General features: G+C 35.8%; 1 protein-coding gene across 1 annotated transcript; it reads right to left on the reverse strand.

Annotated features, from left to right (window-relative positions):
• Positions 1 to 1,336: 1,336 nt before the first annotated feature.
• LOC113038614 (fizzy-related protein homolog) lies at positions 1,337 to 13,940 on the reverse strand. Its single transcript, XM_026196185.1, has 15 exons — positions 13,701 to 13,940; positions 13,026 to 13,170; positions 12,358 to 12,459; positions 12,169 to 12,232; positions 10,733 to 10,860; positions 10,529 to 10,605; positions 8,912 to 9,017; positions 8,556 to 8,633; positions 8,395 to 8,460; positions 8,194 to 8,296; positions 6,693 to 6,874; positions 5,697 to 5,930; positions 5,517 to 5,621; positions 1,891 to 1,983; positions 1,337 to 1,803 (listed from the first exon to the last, which is right to left on the reverse strand). The coding sequence occupies exons 2-15, from the start codon at positions 13,098 to 13,100 to the stop codon at positions 1,762 to 1,764; spliced, it is 1,455 nt and encodes a 484-aa protein (XP_026051970.1). The 5' UTR covers positions 13,101 to 13,170; positions 13,701 to 13,940; the 3' UTR covers positions 1,337 to 1,761.
• Positions 13,941 to 15,505: the final 1,565 nt, after the last annotated feature.

Consider the following 15,505-nt stretch of genomic DNA (forward strand, 5'->3'; position numbering starts at 1 on the left):
ACTGACACAACATTTAAAAGGTAAAACCTGTGATATTGAGTTTATACATGTTAAAAACACAAACCAACACTTTGTTACCTGTGAAAGTTGAAATAATTTCTTCAGTAATTTAAATGTATTTTGTTTTTACAACCAGAGGCTGTGCAATGTTGTGGCATCTTGAAACTCATTGATTTTTATTGAGAGTGACGACACATTGACTGTTCCAAGAAGACAGACGCGTCGACATGTCTGGAGCAGTCGCATGTGGCATCTACCTATACACATCTAGATTCACTTAACCATTTTATTCCAATAAACTGAGCAAATCACGATGAATTTTTCTTTTTTTCTGAGTGAATCATTGAATCACTGACTCAAACATTTAATTCAAAATCGGATTCATTCAGGAGCAAATTATCTTAACTGTAACTGTAATGTTTGTATGAATGAGTAACCGAATCATCATTTTAACCAATTTTTTTCAGTGAAATTGATTATCTTAGTATGGAAACAAGTGACTATATTAAGGAGTGAGTCACTGAATCATTCACTCAGCTAATTTGTTAAAAACACTGATCCATGCAGCAATGAATTAAGTTAATAACTGTTTTTATTAGTGAGCCATTGAATCATTCACTTATTTGTTCAAAATACTGATAAATTAAGGAATGAAACACAACTATTTTGTGTTTCTTGGGGAACAGGAAACAGTATATTGTTTCTAAAAGCAATTTAATTGGTGGTGCAATAAAATTTTATATCAAACTCACCAACCTGAAAATAAAGAAATTCAGATCGATTATCTTGTAAAATCACACGTGTATTCCAGCAGTTTTGGAAACATTTTCTTCATATGGAAATGTTAAATAGGATTATGTAGGTATAAAATACTGGATATATTTTATTAAAAAAAAAAAAATAATAATAATAATAATAATTTCCTATTGAACCGATTAAAACATCCTTAAAACGAGAAACATTTACTTGTAACTTTTTTTTGTAATTTATTCCTGTGATGCAATGCTGAACTTTCATTATCATTACTCCAGTCTTCAGTGTCACAGAATGCAGATAATCAATATGCAGATTTGAGGCCCAAGTATTATAATCAATTTCTTATTTTCGTGCTGCTTCATATTTTTGTGTAATAATGAAAAGAAATTTGAAAGAACAGCATTTAAAAATAGAAATCTGTTGTAACATAATAAAATCTTTACTGTCACATTTGATCAATTGAATGCATCCTTGATGAATTAAACCACTAATTTATTTAAAAACAATTTACCCCAAACTTTTGAAGGGAAGTGTACAAGACACACAGTAAAAACATCATTTTGTCTGATTGTCACAAAAAGTGACTGGGTTAGTGTTAAGAGCATTTATTTCTCACAGATATCATGATCTGTTTAGAGACACATATAAAATACTGAAATGTTCATAACAAGCCATTTCATTTTGACCTCATGACTAAAAGTCATGATAATTATAATATAAGTCATACAGGTTAATTTCTCTATTAACACTTCTACTTATACAATAGCACATCTGTTTAAACTTCCCACAATGTACAATAATAAAAAGAACCGACTGAATCTTAACACAAACAACAAGGCATTTTACGGGGTAAAACAGAAATCTGCGGAGTAAAAAAGAGAGTGAAGGAAGTGCTGTGGTGTCCCAATGTCGGAGGGTCTAGAGTTGATGCAAGGACTCAGAACAGAGTGAGTTCAAGGCTTTCATTCGTTCATGTGATTGGATAGATTACTCTCCGGATGTGAACTACCGTATCCTGGTGAAGAGGTTCAACACTGATTTGGATTCCTGGAGGCAGAAGACAAATCTTTTTGAAACAGGTCAGGTTAAGATGCAGGACAAGCTGCAAGTTTAAATATAAGACTTCAGCCAAACCTTGGTGCAGCGTGTTTTGCTGAAGACGTTCCAGAACCTCAGCGTCTCGTCTCCTGCTCCCGTTACAATGGCCTCGCCATCTGGAGACACTGCCTGTACACAACCAGAAGCATCTTCATCAGCACTCACTTCTCATGTGTGTCTGAACTAGCATGAGATCACATTATTAAATTACACATTGAAGATTTGATTACTATTTGTCTTCACCGGTCATTTGTGCCTAATTGAAAATCAGATCCAGAGCCAACCGTGCCTTGTGGATATATGGCAGTTTACACTGATGAGCTATGCAGTGAGCTTTCCTATTGTATATATTATTATACAATTGAAATTGGTTCAGTGTTATTCACTTTGATAAAACTTAAAACTAAGTACATAATGACAAAAGATATTAAATATTTTTGTCTTTTTATTGGTCATATGGAGGGCAATGTTTTATGAAGCTGTAATTAAACATTTATGAATCCTTTGTTTTGAATCTTTGAGGTTTGGAGCTTGTATCAAACTTGGCATGCCATGTGATTTTGAGAAAACAAGGATCCATACTGTCATACTATTTCCTTTCAAACAGTCTCTCTCGTCATGAGTAAACGACTCTGAATACTGATGCCTGATTTGATCACGTTCATGTAGCTGCATGAACCAATGGTACCCCAACATGCCAAAAATAGGTGGAGCCGACTGCTACACCTGTATAAGTCAAGAGTGCCATTCTGTCAGAAATTTTCAACTTCACTGGACTCTGAAGCAAGAAGCTCGAAGCTTGCTACTTGCCGTGGAAGAACCCCTGGCAGCGGAAAGACCTCCTCTTCAGCTCATTCTCTCTTGCAGATATCCGGAAATCACAAAGAGTAGATTTTCTAAAGCAAATTTCCTTGGGTGTTGTTGCAAATGCCGCGCTGCTTATGTGGCTCATGCAGGGCACCCTTTGATCCGCAGCACTCCTCCACAGCACTTTGATCCGCAAGTGTGTTTTACACATGAGGATCTGTGCCCCTCATCTTTTTAGGTGGATCAGAGGAGAATGCTGGCAACGATAATTCCATTTAGCTGACAGCTTCAGGTTTGAGTGCAACGCTCCCCTGGGCCATGCCCATCATGCTGACAATGTGCTCACTGAGACCGACTGCTTTCACTGCGAGAGCATGAGTCTCCACTGCTTTGCTCACGGATCGCCTTCTTCAATGAAGGTGGCCCCGCCACTCCCGCTCTCTTGTTTTTCCCCTTCCAGCTGCCTCAGCAGAAGAAATAGTGAAGTCACAGGGCTGAGAGACCAGGCTTGAGTGATCTAATGCGCCGCAGGTCCCATGTGCTTCACTTTCCCTCCGTTGGGACTGACCTCCATATGAAAGGTGGTCATGACAGATGCTTCCAACTCAGGTTGGGGAACTTTGTAAAAGGCATCAACTGCCTCAAGAGTGGGTTTTTCTAGCCCTAAAGTCCTTCCTGCCAGCCTTACGCACTACGTCCTGGTACGTTTGGACAACATGATGGTGGTAGCCTCTCATGTCACGCTGCCTTCAGGCTGATGATACATGGGGCAACATTTTGAGCAATTTTGCCAGGCAACTTTTTTTGAGCAATGTTGCTCGGGCACTTTCCCACTGAGAATGGGTAACAAATTTCTATCTGGATACTTTAGATAGGTCTTGGGCCCTGTGTCTCACCTGGTTGCACATTTATGGCAACATTAGCCAAATTTGGTGGACCTCTTCGCCCTAGAAAACAACTTTCACTGCTCAATTTACTCCTCGGAGCAGCGAGTTGCCCTGGCCCATGATTGGCCCAGTGCTCGCTTGAATGCCTCCCCCCCTGCTGGAAAAGAGGCGCACCCCTTCTATGCTCAAAGTTGATGTGTTAGCCTTCATGGCGAGTCATGCTCTCGTGGCTGGCCAGTTAGTTGGCAAAAACAACCTTGTTGTTAAGTTTCTGAGGGGAACTCGGAGACTGAATCCGCCTCGTCCTCATACTGTGGTGACCTGGGACTTATCTATAGTCCTCAGAGCCCTACAAGGCCCTCCCTTCACTTAGGACCACCCTCCTTTTAGCTTAGCATCGGTCAAGTAGGTGGGTGATCAGCAAGCACTGTTGGTCAGAGCTTTGCGTCTTGAGTTTGGGCCTAATAACTGTAGAGTCGTCCTCAAACCAGGACACTGCGGTGTGCTTAAAGCACTCTGCACTCCATTCAAAGCACAAATCATTACCCTTCTAGCTTTTCCCAGTTTAGAGGATGAGCAGGGTCTCAGTCCACAATGCCTGTTTCGGGCTCTTACAAGTGTATTTTTGAGATGCACAACTATGACTGTTGCACTCACATCTTGCACAAGAGATGAACAGAAAGCCATATAAAGTTAAAAGAGATTCAACTTTTAGAAAACTTGTCTCGATAATTTGTGGAGGTTTTATTCCATTTCTCTGCATCTCATGTTTTTAAAAGCAAATCATGTGATCAGCGCTTTGGGTATTTGTATTAAGCTATGCATAAATACATGATGCTGTTTTGTTATTAAATTGTTCATGCAATTTACAAAATCGTTTGATTTATAAATATTAGCTTAGACATTATACTTTTTTTTATAGACAGCCCTTATTTCATTGCAATGAAAACAATATTATGAAGTGCATTATTTTGCTTATTGTGCCCTCCTGTGGCCTCAGGAGCCAGTCCAAATGTTTCCTTAACACTTATTTAATTGGTAAATAAAATATAAGAAATGAGTTTTTTGTTTCAATTTTATTTTGTGTTTGACTGTTAAAAACCAAAATTAGCTGTGTGACTAAATAAATTGGGTAATTTAAAAATATAGTGGTTAACTTTAAATATTTTTAAAATATTTTAATTTTATCATATTATATTTAACATTATATCGTGATTAATTTTTTTTAGCTATATTGCCCAGCCCTAAGGTCAGTCAAGGCAGTTGGTTTAGATTTTTTTTTTGGCTCTGTTCGTTATCTTGACTTGTCTACTGTACTATACACTATGAATTCGGAAGAGTTTTTTTCATTTATTTATTCAATGTGTGCTTTGGTGTGCACAAATGAATCAATTATGTGAATTTCTCATACTATTTGGTTCTTTGGTGCCCTTTTGGCATCTCCAAGTGTCCTTTTATGAATACATCTAAATTTAATTAAGAAATAAGCTAGCAGAAAAAGAAAAAAAAAAAAAAACAGTTTTGTAAGAATCACCCTTCAATATTTTGGTTTACTTTGCTAGATATATCAAATAATGACAAAATAAACGTGTTAAATAAGATAAATGGTATATGCTATATTCCATGATAAGTGTGCGATTAATCACGATTAATCACACAAAAAGGGTTTGATTAATAAAATAAAAAAAAATTTAATACAATGACAGCCCTAGTTAAAATATTGATTTAAAAAAAAAAAAATACAGTAAGTTTATGCCAAACTACTTAATAAAGTAATCTTTTCAAAATTTTCATTCTTTAAATGTCTTTTTTTTTCTTCATTATGATATGAGGACAGTTGCCTTACGCAAATATCAAAATTAATTTTAATTCAAAAACTATTTATATGCTCATCATAACAATGTGGTCAAGTCATTTTATGTATGAACTGCATCTCTACATTATTTTTAGACCCAAAAGCACACTTACCAAGTAGAGCACCCGGTATGAATGTCCTGTGAGCTTGGCCACCTGGGTGAGGGATGGGTATTTCCATACCAGGATCTGGTTCTGGGAGTAGCCGTGTGTGCTTACCTAGTGGACATCAGTGGTGAAAACCAGTATGGGAAAAAGCATTTGATGTGATGTGATTATAGATGCTTGTCTTACCAGCTCGTTGGCGTGTTTGGACCAGGCCAGGTTGCAGACCTGTGAGCCGGTGTCAGTACTCTGTAAAGCCTGTCCGGTCAGAGTGTTCCAGAAGCGAAGGCAACGGTCAGCTGTTCCTCCTCCAGAAGCCAGCAGGCCGTGCTGGTGAGGAGACCAGGCAATGGCCTTCACGGCAGCCAGGTGATCGCTGTACTGCTGAACGGGGAGCAGACTGGAGCTGTTCCACACCAGCAACTAAAAACAGTAGAGAAACACACACACACACAAAAATGACTTAATATAGAGTAGCAATAAACAGTTTAAAAATCAACTGTACAACTATAACAGCAGATGACTATATTATTCTGTTGCAAGGAACTGAACAACTGATGACAGCACGGATAGATATCTGGTTGACCAATCAGCGGGAAGTTGAGTTCAAATATTCAATCAAATATTCAAGCTGCATTTTCTACACCTAAACTTAAAAATAAAAAATCCAAGCCAAATTTTGGCAGTTTACACCATCCAGAGTGTCTCTCTGAACTATTCTGAGTTATTCAGTGAGCTTTCCTATTGGTAAACTTGGGAAATGTTAACGGGTATTGGATTTGGTAAAACATAAAAGTGTTTACAATAACAAAAAAATGGACTGGTGTTGTGTGGATTACTTGTGGATTATTGTGATGTTTTTATCAGCTGTTTGGACTCATTCTGATGGCACCCATTCACTGCAGAGGATCCATAGGTGAGCAAATGATGTAATGCTAAATTTCTCCAAATCTGTTCCGATGAAGAAACAAACTCATCTACATCTTGGATGGCCTGAGGCCATCCAAGTAAATTTTCATTTTTGGGTCAACCATTCCTTGTTTTCCAATTCCTGTTTATTCATTATTATGAAAACAAAAAGCTACACACGGACCATATTCTCAGCCAACTTAGTTAAGTCTTGCATGAAAGGGCTTGTTCAATTCTTCTTCTAATCAGACCATCTTGTTTATATGATGCTCTAACCTTATTATCGTTCCCTCCAGAGGCGAGGTGCTGGTGGTCAGGTGACCACTTGAGGCCACACACTTCCTGCCGGTGGCCCTGGAGGCGTCTCTCCACAGGAGGAGGCGTCCTCACGTCCCGCTGCAGAATCACTCTGTCCCGGCTCCCCGACGACAACTGCTCTCCATTCCACGCAAGGGCTCCTGAGGTTATATAAAGATTATTTCTTCTTGATGAAGATCTTAGTTTACTTATTCAAAACAAAGTCAAGTCAGCAAAGTCAAGTCACCTGTATTTGAATAGCGCTTTATAAAAGTACTGTTTGTCAAAGCAGTGTCAAACAGGAAAATAGTTTGTCAATGATGCAAGAGGTCATTTTTCAGCTAAAGTCATTTCATTGATGATTCAGTGATGTCATCATCCAGTTAGTGTCTGTGCTAGTGATGCGCGGGTCGTCTCATAACCCGCGGGTCGGGTCGGGGCAAGTTAAGAAATTGGAACTTTATTGCGGGGCGCGTCACTAAAAACAAATAAATAAAAAAAAATCCATTTATGTTTTATGGAATTTAGTGGTTAAATTTAGATTCTTTCAAGAGATTCGTTGATTTTCAGTTTGTTCACCAAAATGATTCATTCACTAATTCGTTCAGTGACCATTTCTTCATATTACACAAATACGCCAGCAGTTGGCGAAAAAGAGTGTCTTATGTGTTACGTCTTAAGTCAACGATCGTATTTACTTGTGACAAAAACTGATTTGGCTTTATTAAAGTGTGTGCATGATCGCATTAAATAAATAGTCTAAATAAATTGTTCAGATTAACAAAGTACGAGGTTTTATCTGGGATTAAACGTGGAGTTATTGTTCTGTATTCCAAATATGAAAACAAGCATATGTGCACCAATAACTGTGCTTGTATCTGCTGATTGCTCATCGAGATTTACATTCTAGGCCGACTGACCCTGTATACTCTCATTCATTTAAATCACGAAAGAGCTATGTATCAGTTCATTCAACTCGTTCACCTACGAGAAGATCGTATTCGTTCCTTACATTCAACAAATCACATGCTCCGTCACATTTTGAGTAACTCTTTTTGACAGGATGAAAAAGTTCACAGAGCTGTTCACGAGCTGTGCATGCGCTGCTAATAGCGCCGCGCTGCTGTGGGAGGAACTTAATTGAACGAGAAATGAGTCTTTTAGTCTATGGTCAGTGGATTACGTAAACGAGAACGATTCATTCACCTAAAAGATTTGTTCACGAACGAACAATCATAGTGCTATTACCTATAGCCTTTATTATTGATAAGGTTACGATACGAAGGTCTAAGTAGCAACGTAACTTCGTGATGTCCCCGAAGCGTGGGGCGGGTCAAGAGATTTTACTTTATTTGCGGGGCGGGCCAAATAATTTCATGAAAGCGGGACCAGCAGGTTGGAAAAAACCCAGACCAGCGCATCACTAGTCTGTGCAATCACTCAAGCATCCCCAACTAAGTGATTCAAGTGTGACACAAACCTACGCGTGCTGAATGTCCCTCCAAACTGTTCAGCTTCCTCCCTCCGACTGCGTCCCAAATCTGGACAAATCCTTTATGGGTCCCTACAGCCACCAAACTTCCCTGAGTGAACAGCAAAGGAGAAAATATGACCCTGACCAATCACAAATACAATCACAAGTCAGAAATCTTTATATAACATATAAAAGGTTTGTGCTGACCCTCTCATTCCAACACACTGATGTAACAGAGTCACCATCCACTGATAAGTCACACAATCGCGTCACCTGTGCAAGTTTGGAAGTGTAAAATGAAATGCTGATTACTGAAAATCACATAAGATCAAATTTGTAGCTGTTTGTCCTTCTAGTTTGTCTCATACCTGACTGGTACAGGCACTCCACAGGTAAACACAGGCCCCCAAACCAACACTCAAGAGATTTCCAGCGGACCAGTCCACCTTTTCACAATCAAATTACAATACATTACGTGGTTCTCTGAAATACTTGATTCTGATTGGTCAAATAAGTTCTATATTTTTATATAATGAGCAATGACTGTATAATTATAAACTTTATTAATTGTCTACCAGGCAACAAATTCCTTACAGTCAGCTGATCATTATATAGCAAAAGTAAAGTAATAATAACATACCGTCAGAGTGATGCAAGACCCCTATCAATTATTTAATATTTGTAAAATTGTAAATTTGTAAAGATATTTGTAAATGAAGTGTACCAGGTTGAGGTAGAAGTCATCCTGCAACTCTGGGGCATCAAGAACCTTGAATGGAATCTTGGAAATCTTGCGTGCTGGCTTTCGGGGTGAACGTAAAAGTTTGTGACTACAGACAATTAAAAAAATATATATTTTAAAATTGTTAAATTAAATATTTAAAATGTAATATTTAAAATAAAAATAAATATAGATATTCACAGGGGTGTCTAATATTTTGATAAAATTAATAATATACAAAAAAGTCATGTTGCCTTTATGTGCTATGAACAGAAACATAAAAAATAAAAATAAAATCAGAATCAGTATATTTTAGGGATGTAGAGATTAACGATTCGATTTGATCCACGATTTTGGTTTCACGATTTCTTTTTCTTTTTTTTTACATAATTATATTTAAGACAAATTATGAATGAAATGTATTGTTTTATTTATTTTATTATTGCTTGGACAAAATGCTGCACGTTTCTTTGTAAAATTGAAATGTAACACTAAAATAATATACTAATACAGCACTTGCATATCACTGCTCGTTTGTTGGTTTTGATTGCTTCTATTGTCCTCATTTGTAAGTTGCATTGGATAAAAGCGTCTACTAAATGACAAATTAAATATAATATAGACGTAAATTGCAAAACTAAATTGATATTTTAAAACAAGCCCCAAATCAAATAAATAACACAAATAAAATAAATATTTTCATATTAAAAAAAAGGCTTTTTCCATTTAAAATTAGAGGCAACCACTGCATTTTAATCAAGATTCAAACAAAGATCTTGCATACATTTAACATGAGCGGTCTTTAATCTAAATTAGATTGTTTAATTTCAGTATTTAAGTAAATTTAAGTAAAAACAGATTGGTTTGACTTAAATATAAAATTATCTGCATGAAACAGAAATGGCAGACGAACTGAATGAGACGCAGATTCACTCTGCCAGCAGGTGGCGCTTAAAGCGTTTCCTTGGTTACCGCTGTAAACAAAGCAGCGCTGCACTTATGAACTTCAACGTGCATTATATTATTACAGAGGCAAGAAAAATTACATCTAAACTTTTCTAAAGACAGTAAGTTCACTTATCAACTCCTACCCCTAATTGAATCACGATGTGTTCAGCATCTCAACCAATTTGAATCATCACATGAATCGATTTTCAAATGGCTCACGGTTACATCCCTAGTATTTTTTAATCAAAGAAAAATAATTACAGGCCATAAATGAAGAATTTGTTCTCGTGACTAATTTTAGGCTCCGTTTTATTAATAAGTTCCCTTTTTTAGTTAAAAAATGTCCATGTCGGATTCCTTTGTTCCCTCGTCTTCACAAAGTCTGTGAACAAATTCTTAATTTGTTGCCACAATATATTTTCCTTCGCTTGTCATGTGCGGAGCTATGTATTTTTGGCTTCTTTATTATAAATATATCTATCCCCAATAACAATTTGCCAAAACGGTGAGAAAAACAAGCTTAATTAATTAACAAAAACAAGTAAATTTGTCATATTTTGAAAATTTTCTAAAGTAAATTCATCATGTTTTACAATAAAGATGTTTTTCAGTGCACACAAAAAAATGTATAAATGATTAATTATATTTTGAAGTAATACAGATAAACTATACCTTTTGTTACTGAGAGGAGAGAGGGAGAAGGGGGAGATTTCACTGTCAAAAGGCACTCTCTTTGTGTGGATGGTGTACTGAGAGACACAAAGAGAAACAGGAGTCTAATACAATATAACAAAATGTGAGAAAAAGAGCGAGAGTTTCTCCAGTGAGCTTTTATGATCTGTCATGTGAACGTTACAGTGTGTTGAGTGGGCTCACCCTGAAGAGGCTGTGTGTGTCCTGCATGAGGATGGTGTGTCGACGGTCATCCATGTGAGGATCAGGCACGGTTTCGATTCCTGCTCCCAACAGCTCATTTCTTAGCAGAGCAGCATACGCCACAGCGTCTGCAAAACAGATTTTGTTAGATTTTTTATTTTAATATTTATATCTTTTCCTTTAATGTACCAATAGGAAATACTAATTTAATTCCTTTTGCAAACACCCAAATGGCTAACTAATTTATTTTTATGAAAACAACTTAAAGAAAACTACTTTTATTCAGCAAACCGTTGAATCTATTATCTACCTATATCTAGATAGATAGATAGATAGATAGATAGATAGATAGATAGATAGATAGATAGATAGATAGATAGATAGAGAAGTTTAAAAAAACAGCATTTTGAATAAAATACATTATAAAAAAAATACAGTATTTTTCTTTTAATTCTTTCCATTAAAAAAAAATTAATGGTAAGTGTATAATGTTAAGAAAGTTTTTTATTTCAGATAAATGTGGTTCTTTTGAAGTTCTGTTCATCAAACAATCCTAAAAATAAATTGTACAAAATTGTTTCCATTATTGATAATAATAATACTATTAATAATATATGTTTATTCAGCAGCAAATCAGCATTGTATTTGAATAGAAAAAATAGAAAAAAGCTATTTTTAATTGTAAATATATTTCACAGTATTACTGTTTTTGCTGTACTTTATATCAAACAAATGACAGTGAGAAGAAGCTTTCAAAAAAAAAAAAAAAATCCCTTTAAAAACCTAACCAATCTAAAACTTTGGAATGGTAGCGTATATCTATTCTAAATTAATAAAGTATCACAGTTTCACGCAAAAAAATCTTACCAACCCAAAACTTTTGAATGGTAATGTTTGTACTAGTGCTGTCAAACGATTAATCATAATTAATCACATCTAAAATAAAAGTTTTTGGATATGGGTGTATAAATTTAAGAAAAATATGTTTTGTGTGTATATATATATATATATATATATATATATATATATATATATATATATATATATATATATAAATATACACATATGCATGAATATATTTAAGAATCATGATTAATTGCATCCAAAATAGTTTTGTTGTTTACATAATATGTCTGTGTATTGTGTATATTTATTATGAATATATAAAAACACATACATGTATATGAATATATATATATATATATATATATATGAATATATATATACACACAAAACATATTTTTCTTAAATTTATACACCTATATCCAAAAACTTTTATTTTAGATGTGATTTTAGATGTGTTTTGTAAACAAAAACGTTTATTTTATATGCGATTAACTATGATTAATCGTTTGACAGCTCTAGTTTGTATATACTGTATATCAGTTCACTGTAAAAATCGAGGGCATGTACAAGAAGATGCCGAAAGACTTCACCTTTCCCTGTGTCTGTACTAGCATCCTTCGCCCGCTGATTCTGATTGGGTGACCAACAGTTCTCCTGCAAACAAACATGCATATGTCAAGAGAATGTTAGTGGTGCAATGACATTAATGAATTGGCTTTAATCTATTATTCTTCTTTACTACTGATGAGTGTAAACACTTCATATGAATGGTAACTCACATTGGCATAGTGGAAGTTTATGCTCCAGTTGCTGCCGGCACGTGTGGGGATGAATCTGTCTCCTGATTTAACAGTAACCGGACTGCACGCTGCATACCCTGACTGCATGAACAGTAACACACAGCGGAAACAGGCGATCGTTATGTGTAATGTTTATATTTCTGCCTCTTTAAAGGTACAGTCTTCGGCCATCGTTTAACTTTATGACTTTTCTCCTTCTGTGGAACACAAAAGAAGATATTTTGAAGAATGCTGGTAACCAAACAGTTTTGGAACCCATTGACTTCCACAGTACTTTTCTGACCATACTGTGGACGTCAGTGGGACCTGAAACTGTTTGGTTACTAACTTACTACTTATTCAAAACATCTTCTTTTGTGCTCCACAAAATGAGTGAAGTCATACAGGTTTGGAACAACTTGAACTAGATCAAACTAGATAAATAGGATTTTTTTTTTTTTTTATCCCTTATCCAATTTTTAGTTATTATATAATACATTTAATAAATGCTAATCTAATCATTCTGATCAAAACTGTATGCTAATGAACTGCTTGCACTGACCTGCTTGACAGAAGAATGTGTTTACTGTTTATGGTTAGAAGTCTGGTTATAAATATGGCTAAATTATAAATGTATGTCTTTATAATAGAGATCTTTTTATGCTTACCTTGGACAGGTGGCCCTCAGGGATGTTCTGGTGGTTGATTTGCCTTAACAGGCGTCTTTCATAGTCCAGGTCCATTTCTACTGTAATCAACAGCAAGACTGTCTCCTTCAGTCTGCAGATGGGGGTCCTTCTAGGTCTCCCATCCCTAAAAACAATTGAATAACACCATACTCACAATGATTTACTAATTAGCTGCTCCAGTGACCGATGTCAGTAGATGTCCACCCAACAAACACAATACAGTGATATGCTGAAACATCTCCTTAAAATTTCTTCCCTACAGTAAAACGACTGTCTTAATTATATATCAGTTCATCACCTTTTGATGACCACACGAACTGTATTTTGACCTGGTTTTCAATAAATAAATAATAAATAATAATGAAGAAATTCTAACCGGAGTATTATCTGCTTGATACCACATAAACAAGATTAGAAATCCAAAAGCACACGTTTTAGAAGCAATTCGAGCTCATTTTTACAATGATCATAAAGGGAAGAGAGGGTTTTAAAGACGCGTATGTTATCAGTTGCCATGACAGCTTGCTAACTTAGCTGCACTGAGCTAACAGAAGGCTTATCATCCAACATTATGACACGATAACAACGTTTCGTATGAGTTTAATACATTTGGAGTACCTTTAGACCTCGTGTTAGCGAAGAGAATAATCTTACCTTAACCAAGTGATCAGGAAACCCACATAATACTGACTTGTATGTTCATCTACGTGCGCAATGATTTCCTAAACATCTAAGTTAGTTCGCTGCAACACAGTATTGAGGCTGTCTCGGTAATGTGCTGGCAATTTTTCGGTTTTTGGAGATAATGGTGCGATAATTGAGCACAGGGCAGCAATGTTTATGATCACGCCAAGATGGCGAGCAAATCAGCTGTGACTCGAGGGAGAAGAGTGTAATTCCGCGCACTGCCAGAAGAGGCGCAGCGGGGCGCTGTGGTCAGAGCAGAGCAGACGAGCCTGAAAGAGGAAGTCAGAAACCACCAGGACAGATTACTGATTTTCATCTAATGTGTGATTAGGAAGATCATATGTGATATATTAAAATATATTACATGCAAAAAAAAAATTATACAATGACTTAACCGGGTTTAAAGTTCTGAATTAAAATTAATTTGGATATTATTTATTGAGCTTAAAGTGTAACAAAAAAAGCTGATTTCAATAAAGGAGTCTTGTTTAATGCTGGCACTATTGGCCATTTGGGATTATTATTAAGCATGCAATTAAGAATAATAACAATAATAAGAAAAAAATAATCAATAAAGATGTTTATCCTAAAATATGATCTTTATATATGTATTATATATATATATATATATATATATATATATATATATATATATATATATATATATATATATATATATATATATATATATATATATATATATATACTTATTGATTTATATATATATATATATATATATATATATATACACACACACACACACACACACACACACACACACACATATTTTGGAAGCAAGAAACATGAGCAAAACACTTTGAAAGGGAGGGTTGGTTATCAGTATATGTGTGTATTAGTGTATGAAGTAAAGACATCTGCAAATATAATAAAAAATATGAATTTGAGGCAAAACTGCAGTATGTCACATTTTATTATTAGCTGTTTCAACTCATTCATGTTGTAACAGATAAAAAGGATGTTAGCATAAGCATTGGGACAGTTGAATTTAAAGCAAATGTAAAAGTATAAAAGCTAATGTTTAGTTGCAAATCCCTTATACACTCCTTTATGCAGTCACAGCAGTGAGTCTGCCTCCCACAGACACCACCAGACTCTTGGTTTCATCCAGTGAAATGCTTTACTCAGCCTTTAATACAGCCGATTTCAACTATTGCTTGGTTTGGGTAGTTTCTGTCTTTAGTTTCCTCTTTAGCTGGTGAAATTCATGTTCAATAGGATTTAAATCTGACTGGCAATCTAAGACCTTCCATGTCTTCTCCTGAGAAACTCCTTGACTGAGCTATAGCAGGGTGTTTTGGGTCACTGTCCAGTTGCAATATGAAGCACGTTCTGATGAGTTTTGTGGCATTTTCTTGAATTTTTTTAGCCCAGATGTTTTTGTTCACTTCTGCATTCATTCTGCTATCACCATCATTCAATAAATCGTTAATAAAGTTGATAAAGACTGTTCTAGAGGCAGTCATGCATGCCCACGCCATGACACTATACCTCCACTACGTTTCACTGACGAGTTTGTATGCTTAGGATCATTTGAAGTTCCTTATTTTCTCCACACTTTTGCTTTCCCATCACTTAGTGTCCATAAAACTGTTCCAAAATTCTACTGGCTCACCTTTGTGCTTATTTGCAAACCCTAATCTTGCCTTTCTATTTTTGGTGCTGGTCAGAGGTTTGCGTCTTGCTGTGTAGCCTCTTTTCGTCAGCTGCGGACAGTAGATTGTCAGACCATCACTCCAGCTTTCTGGAGGTTG

This window comes from Carassius auratus, chromosome 2 (assembly GCF_003368295.1).
Source record: "Carassius auratus strain Wakin chromosome 2, ASM336829v1, whole genome shotgun sequence".
Taxonomy (NCBI): domain Eukaryota; kingdom Metazoa; phylum Chordata; class Actinopteri; order Cypriniformes; family Cyprinidae; genus Carassius; species Carassius auratus.

Excerpts from the sequence above, each read along its gene's own strand:
- LOC113038614 (XM_026196185.1), bottom strand. The coding sequence starts at position 13,100 with ATGGACCTGGACTATGAAAGACGCCTGTTAAGGCAAATCAACCACCAG. Across the intron at positions 9,018-10,528 it reads TCTCCTCTCAGTAACAAAAG|TCACAAACTTTTACGTTCAC; the intron begins GTATAGTTTATC and ends AATTGTCTGTAG. Across the intron at positions 8,461-8,555 it reads GGAGTGCCTGTACCAGTCAG|GTGACGCGATTGTGTGACTT; the intron begins GTATGAGACAAA and ends AAACTTGCACAG.